Source organism: Dipodomys merriami, unplaced genomic scaffold (genome assembly GCF_024711535.1).
Source record: "Dipodomys merriami isolate MVZ:Mamm:240054 unplaced genomic scaffold, mDipMer1.0.p SCAF_91, whole genome shotgun sequence".
In the NCBI taxonomy this organism is placed as follows: Eukaryota; Metazoa; Chordata; class Mammalia; order Rodentia; family Heteromyidae; genus Dipodomys; species Dipodomys merriami.
Window position 1 is genome coordinate 2,884,458 of NW_027206524.1, and position 15,736 is coordinate 2,900,193.

The 15,736-nt window shown below is 37.8% G+C and overlaps 1 protein-coding gene across 5 annotated transcripts in view; it reads left to right on the top strand.

Annotated features, from left to right (window-relative positions):
• Positions 1-15,736, top strand: part of LOC138821363 (glutamate receptor 4) — a 282,782-nt gene that overhangs the window by 193,869 nt on the left and 73,177 nt on the right. For all 5 annotated transcript variants that reach the window (XM_070013534.1, XM_070013533.1, XM_070013535.1 and 2 more), the window contains one exon: positions 11,028-11,081. In XM_070013534.1, coding sequence (XP_069869635.1) covers positions 11,028-11,081 — 54 coding nt within the window. The remainder of the gene's footprint in view (positions 1-11,027; positions 11,082-15,736) is intronic.

Genomic DNA, 15,736 nt, shown 5'->3' on the forward strand with positions numbered 1-15,736 from the left:
CTTGAACTCGGGGCCTGGGCACTGTGTATTTGAACTTTTGTTCTCAAGGCTAGCACTCTACCATTGAGCCACAGCTCAACTTCCCACTTTTTGGTGGTTAATTGGAGATAAGAGTCTCACAGACTTTCCTTCCCAGGCTGGCTTTGAACCTCAACCCTCAGATCCCAGCCTCCTGAGTAGCTAGGATTACAGGAGGGAGCTACTGATGCTCAGCTTTCAATTGCTTATTTTTTAAAAGTAAGTAGAATCACTAAACACTATGAGCCTTTCTTTTCTTCAAATACGGCAAATTGAGCCCATCAGCTTTATGTTGTAAAGCCCTGCTCCTCTAAAAATCAATAATACTATTTCCAATGTAGTCTTTTTGGTATTAAGTGTGATCACGAAGTAACATATAATCTTACTCATGAGAAATGTCTTGAAATGAAGCATAAAGTAAAACCTCAGTCACATGGCTATTTTATATAATAATTAATAAGTTATATTATTTTTGTAGGTACTTATATATCTATATATACTATATATCTATATATTATATTCTATATCTATGTAGATATAGAATATAGATTCTCTGTTCTGCTAAAGTGTTCAGCAAAACAGATCCTTTCTCTGTTCTGAGTAGTAACTCTATATCTAGTTGAAAAATTGCTGCAATATATCTTCTTTTAGAAAAAATATTTTATAGCAGGTTCACAAGAATGTCACACCGTCTCACGGATATCTCCGTGATTCTATGAATGTCAGTTCTTACGAACAGTGGAAGATCCCAAAGACAGTCCAGGGAGAACTGGGGCTCTGCACACACCGGTGGATCTGTCTCATCAGGGTGACCAAGGATTTCTCAGGAGGTGGTGGTGAAGTCTGACCTTCCGTTATGAAATAGACCTTTGACAGAAGCATGAGGAACTGTCTCTACATGGACATCTCCGCTGCCTCTTTGTCACCTCGGTCGTACTCCCTGGAGCCCCTTTCCATGGCTGTCATTTTCACCACGTGAAAAGTCAGCATCCCACTAGACACAATGTCACAGTTAGCAAACCAGTAACCTCACAGTGTTCAGAAATACGTTGTTGTTGTTGTTTTTAATTTTTAAAAAAGTTAAGTTGAACTCCACGATTGTCCTCCACGACACATCACATGGCTACCGGAGACCAGTCATCCTGCTCAGGACAAGAGCAACTCGAAAAAAGGAAGTTTTTCTCAAATATAAAAATCATCCTTTGCACAAGAGCGTTGAAATGTGGAGTGTCCTCATTCTAAGTCCAAAGCTACTAATTATGACTAGCCCCCCCAAGGGAAACCACAGGTCCCAGACAGGACCTTTGGCCAACAGTCAAAAACGATGTCTTTTTCAAATACTCAGAATTGCACCACATCTAGAATTCTACTTCATCTATTCCAATTCTTCCCACTGCCCCCGCACCCAAATCTCTAACATGAACATTAAGTATGAAAAGAGTTAAGTATGAAAACATTAAGTATGAAAACTAAGGAAAGTGTGGCTTAAGCCAGGAGCTGGTTGAGTCATTTTAATTACTGGCTAATGGCCTTCTTTTCAAGTTACACACACACACACACACACACACACCTCATATCCCAACAGACTTTAAAAACAAAACTGGAAGAGGCAGAAAAGACAAGAAGAAATATAAAGGAAAGCTAGCCAAAGTGAGGATAGCTGATAATTGGACATAATGACTGGTTATTTGAGTCACTTGTACAAAAATTGATCAAGCGTATTCTGACAGTGGGCGGGTGCTTCATACATTCACTTCTTCTATCTGTTAGGTACTGTTCAAGAAACTGAAGGCCATAAAAAAATGAATCTATAGCCCAGTCCCTAAATAGAAAATGTTTGCACTCAACATGAATAAATAAATTACAAGAAAATGTGATGGCTTTGGGAGCATAGCTATTAGAAATTGTATCAGGAACCTGGAAGATGGATAACTAAAAAACAGTCAAAGCAGTCAGGAGTGTTTCACAGAACAGCAACAACAATAGACATAGAAAATAAAAATGCATTCTGTGCCTTTTCCCAGGTGCAGAAAATGGGTAAGGACAGACCAAGACAGAAGCATAAATGCAAGACCTGGAAAAGTTTAGAAGATGGAGCCTTGGTTATATGTGACAAAATTGGGATAGACAGTAAAGGCAGAAATTAGAATATACCGTTAGGTAAAAGAGCTGCAAAGATTGGAGAGTAAAGCCCTGAATTCCTTACATGCATCAATCTAAGTGTCTGTCTTCTCTACTGAGATTGTATCACCATCAGGGAGATATTACCAATATTTCCTCATCAACTATGTAGGGCCCCCAAAATTATTGTGGAGTAAATGAACACTTGATCGGACCTACATGAAGGCCTGGGCAGGAGATGCCTCGTGTGTGTTTAAGGGAAGAGCATCTGAGCCCACAAAGACAAAACAATTACCCAGAAATCTTTCTTGTCCATAATCTCACCTACTAAAAATGTCAGGAGACCTATATCCTACAGTTTGTTGTATAAATTGAAAAGAACTCAAGAGTTTCATTTCCTAGATTCAAGTAACAAGTCGCAAAAAATCAGCAGGGACACATCAGGTGGCCAACAAATTACCAGGGCAATGGAAGCCTTCCAGCAACTTCCCACACCACAGCCCTGACAGGACCCACTGCTGTTCTTTCCCTTATCCACCTTTGCCCAGTCAGGACCTGACTGCCATAAGATAAGAAGACATGAAGTTATGTTAAGAAGGTGGCACTTTCTTCTTAAATCTTACTTTTCAGCTGAATTGGTTGGAATGTTCAGGTCCCTAGTTCATTATCATGTGCTGGGTTTGTTGTTTTCACAGAAAATGAAAACACCCTTGATCTCAGAGAAGTGCAAATGGAAATGGCCATATAAGAAAAGGGTGTGTAATTGTTTCCTAGCAACTGTTAGTGTGATTGTGGCTGTATTCCATTTTCTTATAAAGTTTTTAAAAAGCAAAACCAAAAGATAAAATACTGAGAAAAAAAGAAGCAAAGAATGTAAGATTTTTCAAGGAAGAAGGCAAGTGTAGTCAGAATGCAAGTGTTTTTGCTTGAATTATTGTGAATTCCAGAATTACATTAAGTTCAACTACATTTTTTTTAACCTCTAAGAACACTAGTTAGAATACTACCTCCATTGTTGGTTTGGACAATCCAAATATTCATTTCTTTCAAAAAGGTAAAGTAAAATCTGATTGATAATGGAGAAATATAAATTTGATTCATTTTTCTAGCTTTAAATCTATCAGCTGCATGGACACACCCATTATCATTGCCAAAAAGGAAATTTATATTCCTTATTAAGGAGAAAGCAAAAGACAAATTCCAAATTTACTTCAGCAGAAGTTTGCATCTGCTCCTCAAAAAAGAAAAGTTAGCACTGGTGGCTAACACCTGTAATCTTAGCTACTCAGGAGGCTGAGATCTAATGCTCAATCTTGGTTTGAAGCCAGTGGGAACAGGAAATCCCATGAGACTTTTATCACCAATTAATCACAGAAAAAGCCAGAAGTGGTGCTATAGCTCAAGGGTTAGAGTGCTAGCCTTGTGCACAAAGAGCTTAGCGAAAGCTCCCAGGCCAAATAAATAAATAAATAATAAGATTAACAAAAAAGGAATCAAGAGGAAAACATTCAAACATACCTTCAAGGACACTCTTCTGAATCTAAACATCATAAATATAACTGTACTTTTATAATTACATTACACAGTTCAGCAAGAAAATGTATTGCCTGCCAGAAAATGAAGTGATGCAACTTTTTAATCACTTTGATTCAGCCAGAAAGGTAATGAAACAAATTCATTCTTAGCCTTCCCATTCAGATTAACCACAAAACCCAGTGTACTTCTCTACTGAGGGGATTAAGTTGTGTCAACCTACATCAATAGCAAATATTTTAAGTTCCAGCTTAAATAAAACTCCAATCATGGCCAAGATTAGACTGTGGAAGGAAATCAAACTAGTATCAGTTACCCCAAAATAAGAAAGAGTAAAAGGTTTACATAATCACTAGCAAATTAGAATTTTCTCTTTCTTGCTAGAAATAGGCCAAATAATTGTTATAGTACTTCCAGAGTGTAAGCTTAAATTACCACTGTACTGCCTAATGGCCATCCTTTCAAAAAAAAGAAAACCCCCAAACCCCACAGGATCCATGGGGAGACATATACATAAATATATATATATTCATTTTATAATTTTGTGTTTATAATATAATGTGATCCAGGCAAAATAAGAACACTTTTCTTGTCTGCACTCACTCGATTGTACTGTTTTCCTGTCTTATATACACATAACACCTTTATCCAAGTGGTCATTTATCTGATAAATATTTATCTCCTGCCTTCCGGTGTCTAAGACTTCCACTTAAGTGCACTTCATTTTGGTCCATCCCATGAAGGACCTCCAAATATAGAACAGGAACACTAATAATGCAGCACAATATGGGAAAAAATGTACAAAACATGAAGTGTTAAAAATTGTTGAAATAGATGAGTTCGACTCCCCCAGGAAGGAGGTCAGGAAAGAGCAGGAAACAAGGACAGTCAAGGCTAATGGAGAATTGATCGTGAATTTGACATTGCAATAAACAATACATAATACCAAATGGTGACAATGAAACATTATTCATTGATTGCACTCATTTGTAAATGTCTGAATTGCCAAGGCTTCTGATGTACACTTAGTATAGAAATTCATAGTTTCTATTATTTTTAAGCTTTTGAGTAATGGAACTGATCTTACTAGGTTTGGTTTGATGTTTTTGTTGCTGTTGTTGTTTTAAGAAAAAAAAAAGCAAATTGCTTCTGGTAATTTTACCAGTAATGTTAGATAATAAACAAAGTAGTTTCTAAATTTTGTCCAAACTATGTAAAACAGAGGCAAAGTACCTACCTATTGAGATACTGATTCACAGTATCACACTATTTGATTTACAAATATCACACACCTAACAGGTATATTTCACTGGAGGCTTTTTTGATATAAAGGAGGGCTGTTTTTTGCTGACTCTTTATAGTTATGGCATTTTGTTTTTTAAAATAATATTGGGGTTAATTATTTGAAAGAATGTGCAGGATTAACTTAAAAACTGCATTCCCATTTACTGAGACAGCATTTCTCCTTGCATCTACTTTTTCCCGATGGCTTCATTTTATGGGCACTTAGGTTTTCCATTACCTAAAAATTTGAAGTAAAGCAATAAAAATTCCAAATGAGCTCAAAGGCAAAGAACATATCCTACTGAAATAAAATCAAAGAGAATAACTCTGGGGTCATATGTCTTACATGCTTAATTAATCCCACGCACATCTGTTGAATGTAATTACAGACATATGCAAATTCGAAAACCCATCATCCAAAAGTTATTAGCAGAATGTATTCAATAGTAAAGGTGAGGCTACCTCAAGAAATGACAGACAGAAGTTACATTAAGTGTGCTTTCAAAGGATTGAGCTTAAATGATTGTGAATAAAGATAATCAGCGATGCAGGGAAATAAGAAAATGTCATAGCAACTTGTATGTTTCCTTGAAAGCAACAAGATCTGAAATGCACGGAGAAAGTTAAGAAGGGGGATGAGTGAAAATAACACTACAAGCAGGATATCCTTCACCTTCAAACATTCTTCAACAAAACTGCACATGAAAGGCTCTTGAGAATTCAGTGGATATTAACATATTAAAGCCTCTAAAAATTCCTGTAGCAAAGAAATCTTTTAAACCTTATTGAACCTTAGGCTCCTTACAAAATTAGCCACAGAACACTTTATTTCTTTGACAACCGTCTTTTTGTACTTTATTTTCCCAGCATTCATTGGGGGGGGGAATGTTTAGAATTACATCAATGCTTGAACATGATCAAGAACTACAGAAGCCAAGGGTAAGGCAGATCTGGAGCTCACAGGATCCTCCCAGAACCGGCGATGCTCACTTCCTCCAGGCACAGAGCCACACCCTAGTGTCTTGTCTCAATCTTAGAAAGCATCATCTCCTGAGCATGGCCCCTCACACAGCGCCAAGTCATCCCATGCTGGGACCATCGAGTTTTATCTTTAGCCCATTTGGTCTTAACTATTCACACGTATTCCTTCAAAATGATAAACTCCTTTAAAGCATATATGTCCATGAGTGACATTTGAAGGTAATTTGTATCCCCATCACTAGCAGCTCCCTCAAGTTTTCTCTTTTTTTGTTTTTGTTTTTTCGTTAGTCTTAGGGCTTGAACTCAGGGCCTGGGCGCTGTCCCTGAGCATTTTTGCTCCAGGCTAGCACTCTATCACTTTGAGCCGCAGCTCTGCTTCCCGAGTTTAGGTGGTTAATTGGAGATAAGAGTCTCACACTTCCTTGCCTGGGCTGGATTGGAACTGTGATCCTCAGATCTCAGCTTCCTGAGTAGTTAGGATTCCAGGCATGCGCCTCCAATGTCTGTCTTCCCTCAAGTTTTCTTTATGACCTATGACTATTAACTCATTGATGAGATGCTAATTAAGAGCATCTCAAGATATATTGTATAATATTTGTATAATATTCTATTATACAATTAATAAAAGCTAACTCTGAGTGGACACATGTCTACAATCCTCGCACTAAAAAGTCTGAAACAGAAAAATCAAGAGTTCAAGGCCAGCCTAGGCCACATTACAAAAATTAATTCTGTGTACTATTTATGGAATTGCCATAAGTATGTGTTCAACATGTATTTGTACATAAATTATATTAAGAGAGAACATCATGAAATATATTTAACACTGAATTATATTGTTCATATACATACAGATTGAGCTTTGATTGATGAAGCTGAGTTTGTCAGAGTACCTAGGTTTATCTGTTTTGTTGAATTACGTATACATTAAGTTTAGGATATATACTTGAAATGAACTTTTAAATATACACCTAATGAAGTTCAAGCTATGAAAATTTAAATCCAAGTACTTTAAGTTTTTCTGCTACTTTAAGCTTTTCTGCTAATTAGTTTATTGAAGACCTATGATGAAATCTCACACTGAGCATTGGAGCATTGGTCTACCTGCACTTTCTTCATCTGTGTCCCTAGCCCAGACTCATGCATAAAAGAATTAAAAACACCTTGCATACAGATTGTTATTCAAGTAACACTATGTTCAGATAGGAGATAATTGCAAGGAAGAGAGCTGTGGGTTTGTTTCATTATGAGAACTTAGGAATTTCTCTAACAGAATCTTTGTGTTAATTAAAATCTAGTATATTAAAGGATGTCATCTTCACATGCTTCCTTTCCTACAGGAAATATATATTAATTTGGGCCAAAAGTATTTTTCTGGAAACCTGTGGCATAAATAAGGGACCATGTTATAGTTGAAGAAATATAGAAACTATAGTCAAGACGTGTGGACTGGAGTCAGGCTGACTCTAAGTGTCTGTGGATTTTGGTTTTATTGCTAGTACTGGGACATGCACTCAGGGCCTGGACACTATCCTTTAGCCTTTTTACTCAAGGCTGACTCTCTACCACTTGAGTCACAGATCCACCTCTGGCTTTTTTGGGTAGTTAATTGAAGATAAAAGCCTCACCAATTTTCCTGCCTGGGCTGGCTTTGAACCTTGATCCTCATATCTCAGCCTCCTGAGTAGCTGGAAAGTAAAGATTACCCCAGCTGATAATCACCGGTATCAGAATCATTTTATATGACTTCTTACAAAATGACTCTTTAATTATAACGAGGATGATTCTAAATGTTTCTTTTAAACTATTATATGTGCTTTTAAATGCATTGTCACAGTGCTACAGGATCTTCTATGTCTCTTTGAAAGTACTTTAGTCCCTAAATTAAAATGCTATTCAATGAAATGAAATATTCCTCAGAGATGTGCAATGTTACCGGGGTTTGTGTGTGCATATAGAATTTCAGAGCCACAGTAACAGGCAGAGAGAAGGGTGGTGTTGCTCTGTGACCTGCTTTTCTGTAGCTGCCATAATGTAGTTACCATAATGAAACAAAGGAGCACAGAGGCAGGAAGGGAAAACTAAAATTAACATAACATCTGCTTTTCACTCTAAACTTCTATTCACACCAATCTCTCTCAGAGGGGCCTCAATTTCCCAATCCTTACATTGGGGAGTCCAGGCCAATAGTAAATTAAAATCCATTATGTGAGAGAAAGCAATCTTTTAAACAGTCTCAATAAAGTTAAGGAAACAGTAACAGCCAGGCCTGGCAGCTCACGCTTGTAATCTCAGCTATTTGGGAGACCAAGACAGAAAGATGACAAGTTTGAGACCCTATCTCAAAGTCAGAGTAAAACAGTGAAAGGGGAGACATGGGTAAAGATGTATCCTATTCGTAAACTGACTTGTTGAATGGTAATTCCTTTGTCCAACTATTTAAAGATAACAACAATGTAATATTAAAAATCACAGTTAAAATCAAGAGGACTGTGCACACATTTCAAATAGAAATTGCTTGCCTAGCATCCATGGTGCTCTGAGTTCAAATCTCAGTACCATAAAGAAAAATTAAAAAGACACAGATTTATTTCCTTTCTCTTAAAGCATTTGATAGCTTTCTATTGATCTTGCTAGCTATGTCCTTTGCCATGCAAAGGCTCTGCAGTTTCATGCAACACCATTTGTCTAACCTTTCTTTGATTTGTTGTGTTTCTGGGTCCCTATTAAAAAAAATTTGGCCTGTGCCAAGGAGCCCTAGAGTTTCTCCTATTCTGTCCTGTAATGTTTTCAGGGTGTCTGGTTTTACTTCAAGGTCTTTGATTCTGGTTCAGGGTGATCTATAAGGATCTAATTTTGGTTTTCTACAGATGTTTAACCAATTTTGCCAGCACCATTTACTGAAGAGGCTGTCTTTCTTCCATTCTATTTTTTTTGGCTCCCTTATTGAGATTAGATGGCTATAGGTCTGTGAGTTCATTTCTGGGTCTTCAGTTCTATTCCATTGGTCCTCAAGTCTGCTCTCGTGCCAGAAATGAAATCCAAGATAAGGACACAAGGTGTCTTTCTTTGTCCTTGTTGTTTTTTAATGTACTATGTGATTTTTTTTTCTTTCTTGGGTATGTTCTTCCCCCTATAGTATATCCCCTTTGGTCACTGTATTTGATTTTGGCACCCAACATCTTGTATATACATGTAATTTGGGGAGGGGAAGGGGAGTAACAAAATGCTGAAACAGGACACAGGATGACCCATTGCGACAATGATATTCACAAGACACTATGTTGGAAATGAACTTTACAACTTCCAGATAGGGAGTGGAAAAAGTGGGGGAGGTGCAGGAGGGAAAGGATAGTAGGAGAAAAACAAAGAAACATACTCATTACCTTTCCAATAAAATAAAATAAAATTAAAAGTGTCTGATAGCCCTAGTTCTTCTTGGACTTTGCTCACCTGGTCCCATTCATACCTTAGACCCTTAGAATTAATATCCTGCTCTTAGCTTGTAATGTTGTATTTTAAGTCTGTAGCTTGTTCACTCAAGTTCCCTGCCTTATATTCTTCTCTGAGGAAACTAAAACGAAAGCTGTTGTTGTTGTTTTCTGAAGTAACAATTTTGAAGCAAAAATTTCAATACCAAAATGTGTTGAGTAGGCTTTAGAACTAACTACAATTCCTTCCTAGACTGTCTAGATATGACAGTGACGCTTTCATGGAGATACTGCTGCTAGATTGCCATTGCTTCCAACTTCTTTTCTTTTCTTAGCATTTGCAGGTGTTCATGTGTAAAAATGAATGTCTTATAAAACTGGTGTGGGTTTTCCACTGCAGTCAAAAATTCTCAAGCTGATACTATTTAGAAAGGAGCAGGAGCTGGACGCCAGTGATTCATGCCTGTAATCCTAGCTACTCAGAGGGCTGAGATCTGAAGAGCTCAGTTCATAGCCAGCCCAGACAGAAAGGTCCTTAAGACTTTTTATCTCCAACTAACGACCAGAAAACTGGAAGTGGAGCTGTGGCTCAAAGTGGTAGAGTGCTAGCCTTGAGCAAAAAAGGTCAGGAATAGCGCCCAGGCCCTGAGTTCAAAGCCCTATGACTGATGAAAGAAAGGAAGAAAGGAAGAAAGGATGGAAGGAAGGAAGGAAGAAGGAAGGAAGGAAGGAAGGAAGGAAGAAAGGGAGGGAGGGAGGGAGGGAGGGAGGGAGGGAGGGAGGGAGGGAGGGAGGGAGGGAGGGAAGAGAGAACAAGAAAGAAAGAGAGAAAGAGAGAAAGGGGGTGGGAAGTATGGAAGGAGGGAGAGGAAAGACGGAGGGAAGGAAGGGAGGGAGAAAGGGAAGGAAAGAAGGAAGGAAGGAAGGAGGGAAAGGAAAGGAAAGGAAAGGAAAGGAAAGGAAAGGAAAGGAAAGGAAAGGAAAGGAAAGGAAAGGAAAGGAAAGGAAAAGAAGAGATCTGGGGGTTTTAAAAAGGTGCAAAGGGGCTTGAATGGGCATACCAGAAAAAGTAATAGTGAATCAGAAACTTTGCCAAGGTAAAGAGCATAAATCTATAATAGATTCAGGTCTAGGGTATGTAATATGTAACTGAGTGCTAATTATCATGTGCTCCCGGATAATCGTTAAACCTGAAGTTCCCAGAGAATACAATTGTACCAGCTTGCTAAATTCATATTAAACCAATCAGTTTTGCAATCAGGTTTGTCCAATATGACAGTTTATTAAACTGGTTCTTTACTAAACTTTTTTTTATAATTCCATTTATTGTATCCATCTTCATGGCAAAAGTCTCAAGAGAAATTTTTAGACTAACTGTAAACCAGATACATCTGGAGATAAAACCCATGGAGAAAAAAATCAAGATATAGTGATGAATTTCTAGGAAAGAAAAGCTTCAGTGTCCACGAACAATTGGTAGAGCTATTGGTTATTTCTAATTAATATGGTTTGAATAAAATTCTTGCCATTAAAACATGTCACTGTTGTAAGGAAAACGACATTTTTTTCTCATGAAATTATGCTACAATGGTTATATTTTAAATATAATTTTTCAGTAAAGTTACATTGATTTTCTCTTATTTCCTTCTATTTCCACAGATTGTGAGTGTTGGAAAGCATGTTAAAGGCTACCATTATATCATTGCCAATTTGGTAAGAGCTCTTAATTTTCTACTTTTCCTAAGAATTGCTCAAGCATTCAAGATTATTTTAACTGGGCCTTACAATAATGTTCCACTAAATGCTCAAACTCTATTTCTTACTTAGCCTTTTATAACTCATAGATATTTTATGGAATGTAGAATGTCTAATGCAGAATTCAGTATATTTTTATGCAGACTAGCTGGATATCTGCCAAAGTGGCCTTTAAAACTAATTATACCATTTTACTTTGCCATGATATCACTTGTCAAATTAAATACTGGCTTTCTGTCTGTCTAAATGATAAATGCTACTCTGCAGATAAAGATTGCCAATATGTGGGTATTGCATGAGTCATCTAAACTGATGGCCTACATTCTCCAACTTTAAGGACAACAGAATATGATGGCTATACCAACAAATCTTCAATTTGGTCACTGCTTAAGTACTACATAGAAGTGGTTGATGAACAAGGTGCACATACATTAAGGAAATTCCTAAAGGCCCAAGGAAGTCCTTTTAAATTTCTTGACAAGGCTAAATAGTCTTTGTTGACTTTATGAGTAGCAACACTGGCCATCCTCTACCTCTTTATTACAGTTCCATCTGCACTAAGGGCCTGACACACACGGTGGTTCCTTCCCAGACCAAGTCAGGGATGTCACCTTATTTTCCTATCTAGTCCCATCATGCATTGTTTGATGAGTGTCTTGTGCCAGAAGCAGGGAAGATACTAAAGACTCCAGTCTGTTATTTCATTCTAGTGAATAGACTTCTGCACATTGGAACAGAAAATTACAGTCACTCCCTAGTGACCTGGATTCCAGAGTAGAGCTGAAATAGGAAAATACAACAGTAGATGATGATTAAACTCTTACTGTACTGGGTTTCTTAAAGCATAATTTTGCAACCTAATAAGTGATCATAGAAATACTGGGAAATTTGGACTTGTCTTTTCCATTGATTTGGATGTGTGCTTTATTATTTTTTTTTATAAAAACACAAAGTTCAAAGCAAATATATTCTGTCATTAGTCACTATAAGTAAAAGACTATGATTATGGGGTAGCTGTCCTCACACTGATAGTGAATAATGAGATTTTTAACTAATTACTGCACACAGATGGTCTTGACATCTCTACTTTCCAAACAACAGAATTTAGAAAAAAGTATATATATATATATATATATATATATATACACATATATATACATACTTATATATACATATACACACATATACATATATATGTATCTTCCCAGAAGTGAGTTGCTGACATTGACAACTAAAATAAACCAATAACAAATAGAAAAATTAATATTTAGAATCCTATAATGGTTATCATATTCTATCTTAAACAGCTATAATAGATGGTGGCATATTTAAGTTATTAAAGTAGCAACACATAAAGTAGAAAATATGGGCTTGCAGAAGGGAAGAAAAACTATAACTCTCACTAAAACTAAGCCCTTTTATCATACATACCCAATATGTTTGTAACACATGATTAAGCCAGGGACTTGCACATATCTGCATAATATGGATTCTGTCGACATTCACTGAGCCTTAAAAGACTATTGTAATGCCAGGATGATTTTTGTTTTATTTAGCCAGTCAACAAACATTTCTTGAGAGCTATGTATATAGGAGTTCCAAATACAATCAAAATGAAAAATCAGCTAGACACCTATGGTTCATGCCTATAAATCCTAGCTACTCAGGAGGCTTAGGTCTGAGGATGGCAGTTCAAACTCAGCTAAAGCAGACTTCTCAAGATTCTTACCTCCAATTACATGGCAGAAAGCCAAAGTAGAGATGTGTCTCTAATGGTACAGCACCAGCCTTGAATAAAAAAAAACAAGTGAGACCATAAAGACCTGAATTCAAACCCCAGTACACACACACACACACACACACACACACACACACACACACACACACACACCACATACCACACACATGAGAGAGAGAGAGAGAGAGAGAGAGAGAGAGAGAAAAAAATTGTTATATTTAATGTTAAAAGCTGATTTTTTTCCAAGATAAAAGCAAAATATAAGCTGGGTCTGGTAGCTGATGACTGTAATCCTAAATACTCAGGTGGCTGAGATCTGAGGATCATGGTTCCAAGCCAGCCCCAGCAAGAAAGTCCATGAGACTATTATTTCCATTAATCAGAGAAAAAGCCTGAAGTGGAGCTGTGGCTCAATTGATAGAGGGCTGGCCTTCAGTAAAAAAAAAAAAAAAAAAAAAAAAAAAGCTCAGGGAGCCTGGTACCAGTGGCTCACACCTATAATCCTAGCTACTCAGGAGGCTGAGATCTGAGGATCATGGTTCAAAGCCAGCCCGGGCAGGAAAGTCCATGAAACTCTTATATCCAATAAACCACCAGAAATGCAGAAGTGGTGCTGTAGCTCAAGTGGTAGAGCTCTAGCCTTGAGCTGAAGAGCTGAGGGACAGCACTTAGGCCCAGAGTTCAAGCTCCCCCATAACCGACAAAAAAAAAAAAGGCTCAGGGACAGCACCCAGGCCCAGTGTTCAAGCCCCAGGACCAGAATCAAAAAATTAAAAAAATATATATTCTCCCTGTTTCAATAAAATACTATGTTAAAGGTCCTAACAGGTAATTCAACAAAAATAAATAAAAGACATCCAGATCAAGAATAAAAATTCCTAAGGAATCAAAAATTAAAATGTTGCACAAATAAGTGAATTCAGAGGGTAGCAGGATATAAGGTCAATAATTTAAGGTCAATAATTTAAATCAGTTGTATTTGCATGTAATTAGAAATATTTGTAAATATATTAAAATAATTTTAATTTCATTTTTGCAGTTATACTTTAGCAGGAGACACCTACTTAACCAACTCATCAGAACTATTTTCTAAAATGTAGTTTTTATACATACCTTTTTTTAAATAAGTTTTTTATTGTGAAAATACCATACAGAGGGGTTACAATTACATGAGCAAGGTAATGAGTACATTTCTTATCAAGCATTGTTACCTCCTCCTTTGTTTTTCCCCTACCATCCCTTCCCTCCCACCTCCACAACTACACTCCCTCCCACCCCCCCACCCCCCCACCACACCTCCCCCCATCAAAGTTGTAAAGTTTGTTTTTCGACATAGCGTCTTGTACACCTCATTGTTGCAATGGGTCCACCTGCATCTTGTAGCTACATAAAATTGCTAAGAGACAGAATCAAGATGTTCTCTGTTGGTTCATTGTAGACTTTTTCTCTAAACTTAAGACAATTGCTCTCCTACTTTGTGCTTAGACTTCTTCTTTTCCACTTCTTCCTTCACTTTGCCACCAGTTTTGTTTTGTTTTCATTGTTGTTGTTTTGCCAGTCCTGGGGCTTGAACTCAGGGCCTGGATGCTGTCCCTGAGCCTCTTTGTGATCAAGGCTAGCATCACTTGGGCCACAGCGCCACGTGTGGCATTTTCTAAGTAACTGATTGGAGATGGAAGTCTCATGGATTTTCCCATCCGGTCTGGCTTCAAACTGTGATCCTCAGATCTCAGCCTCCTGAGTAGCTAGGATTACAGGCATGAGCACCAATGCCTGGCTATTTTTTTCTCCAGACAGTTATGATTCTATCATTGCCTTTCTTACAGCTTCCCATTAGCCTGAAGCTGAAAATAGCCAAGAAACTCTCATGACCTGATCTCCTGCGGCCTTTTCAGGCCCCCACCTGCAACAGCTGGTCTCCCCTCTCTACAGGACTTCACATTTCTCTGATAGCCCCAACTCTGAGTCATTGCCCCAGCTTTTAATGTCTTCTACCAGAGTGAGCCTTCTACAGCGAAGCCCTTAGATCCTTTAGGAACACCTATTTTTAGTATTTATCCTAACACAGATAACCCTCGAGATTTTACTCCTGAACTCCACAGTCTCCCCGCAGTCCTCTTTGCATGCACCCTTTTCCAAAGCAAAAGAATTTCCAGACACTTAATACTTCCTTTCTCTTTTTAGCTTTAGACACTTTCCTCCTGTCCAGTGTGTGATTTCCATCATTTCCTTTAGAAGCCATCTTTAAATACCCAATCTCCTGGGTTCATGAAGCACCCTCGACCTGGTAGTGCAGAATTCATCTTCTTTTCCATTCATGTAATCGTTATTTTAGACTTCCTGTATGCAAGCGCTGCCCAGAATCTTCCAGTATGGCTGCCACAAAGCATTAGCTCAGGAGGACATTGCGAAAGGCAGGAAGCTGTCTGTGTTTAACCTTTTAAAATGGATCTTTAGCTGCTGAACTGCTTGTCCTCTACCTCCAGCTTTGGACAGTCTCTTTGCTCTGTTACTATAATTGTTTCAATTAGTCCTTAAAATAGTTGTGTTGATTTTATAGACTGGCAAATGAGGTTGAACTGTCATTTCTCCAAAATCACACAGACCATTAAAAGTCTCAAAGACAAGTTGGAAGGTTCTGGCCTGTCTGACTGCAGTGAATAAATACAGCCACAAATAAAATGTAACATACACAGGGAACAGTGGCACTCATGTCACAGAATGACTGTTCATTTAAACAGATCCCATGCCTTTAAGGGGGCGTGGGCTTTAGACATAATATTATGCAGTTGTGTTTCTTCTTTCCCTCAGCTGTTAGGTAACCTAAATATGGCCACCAATGGTAACAGGGAGCTCTTGGTATTTGCTTTAACCA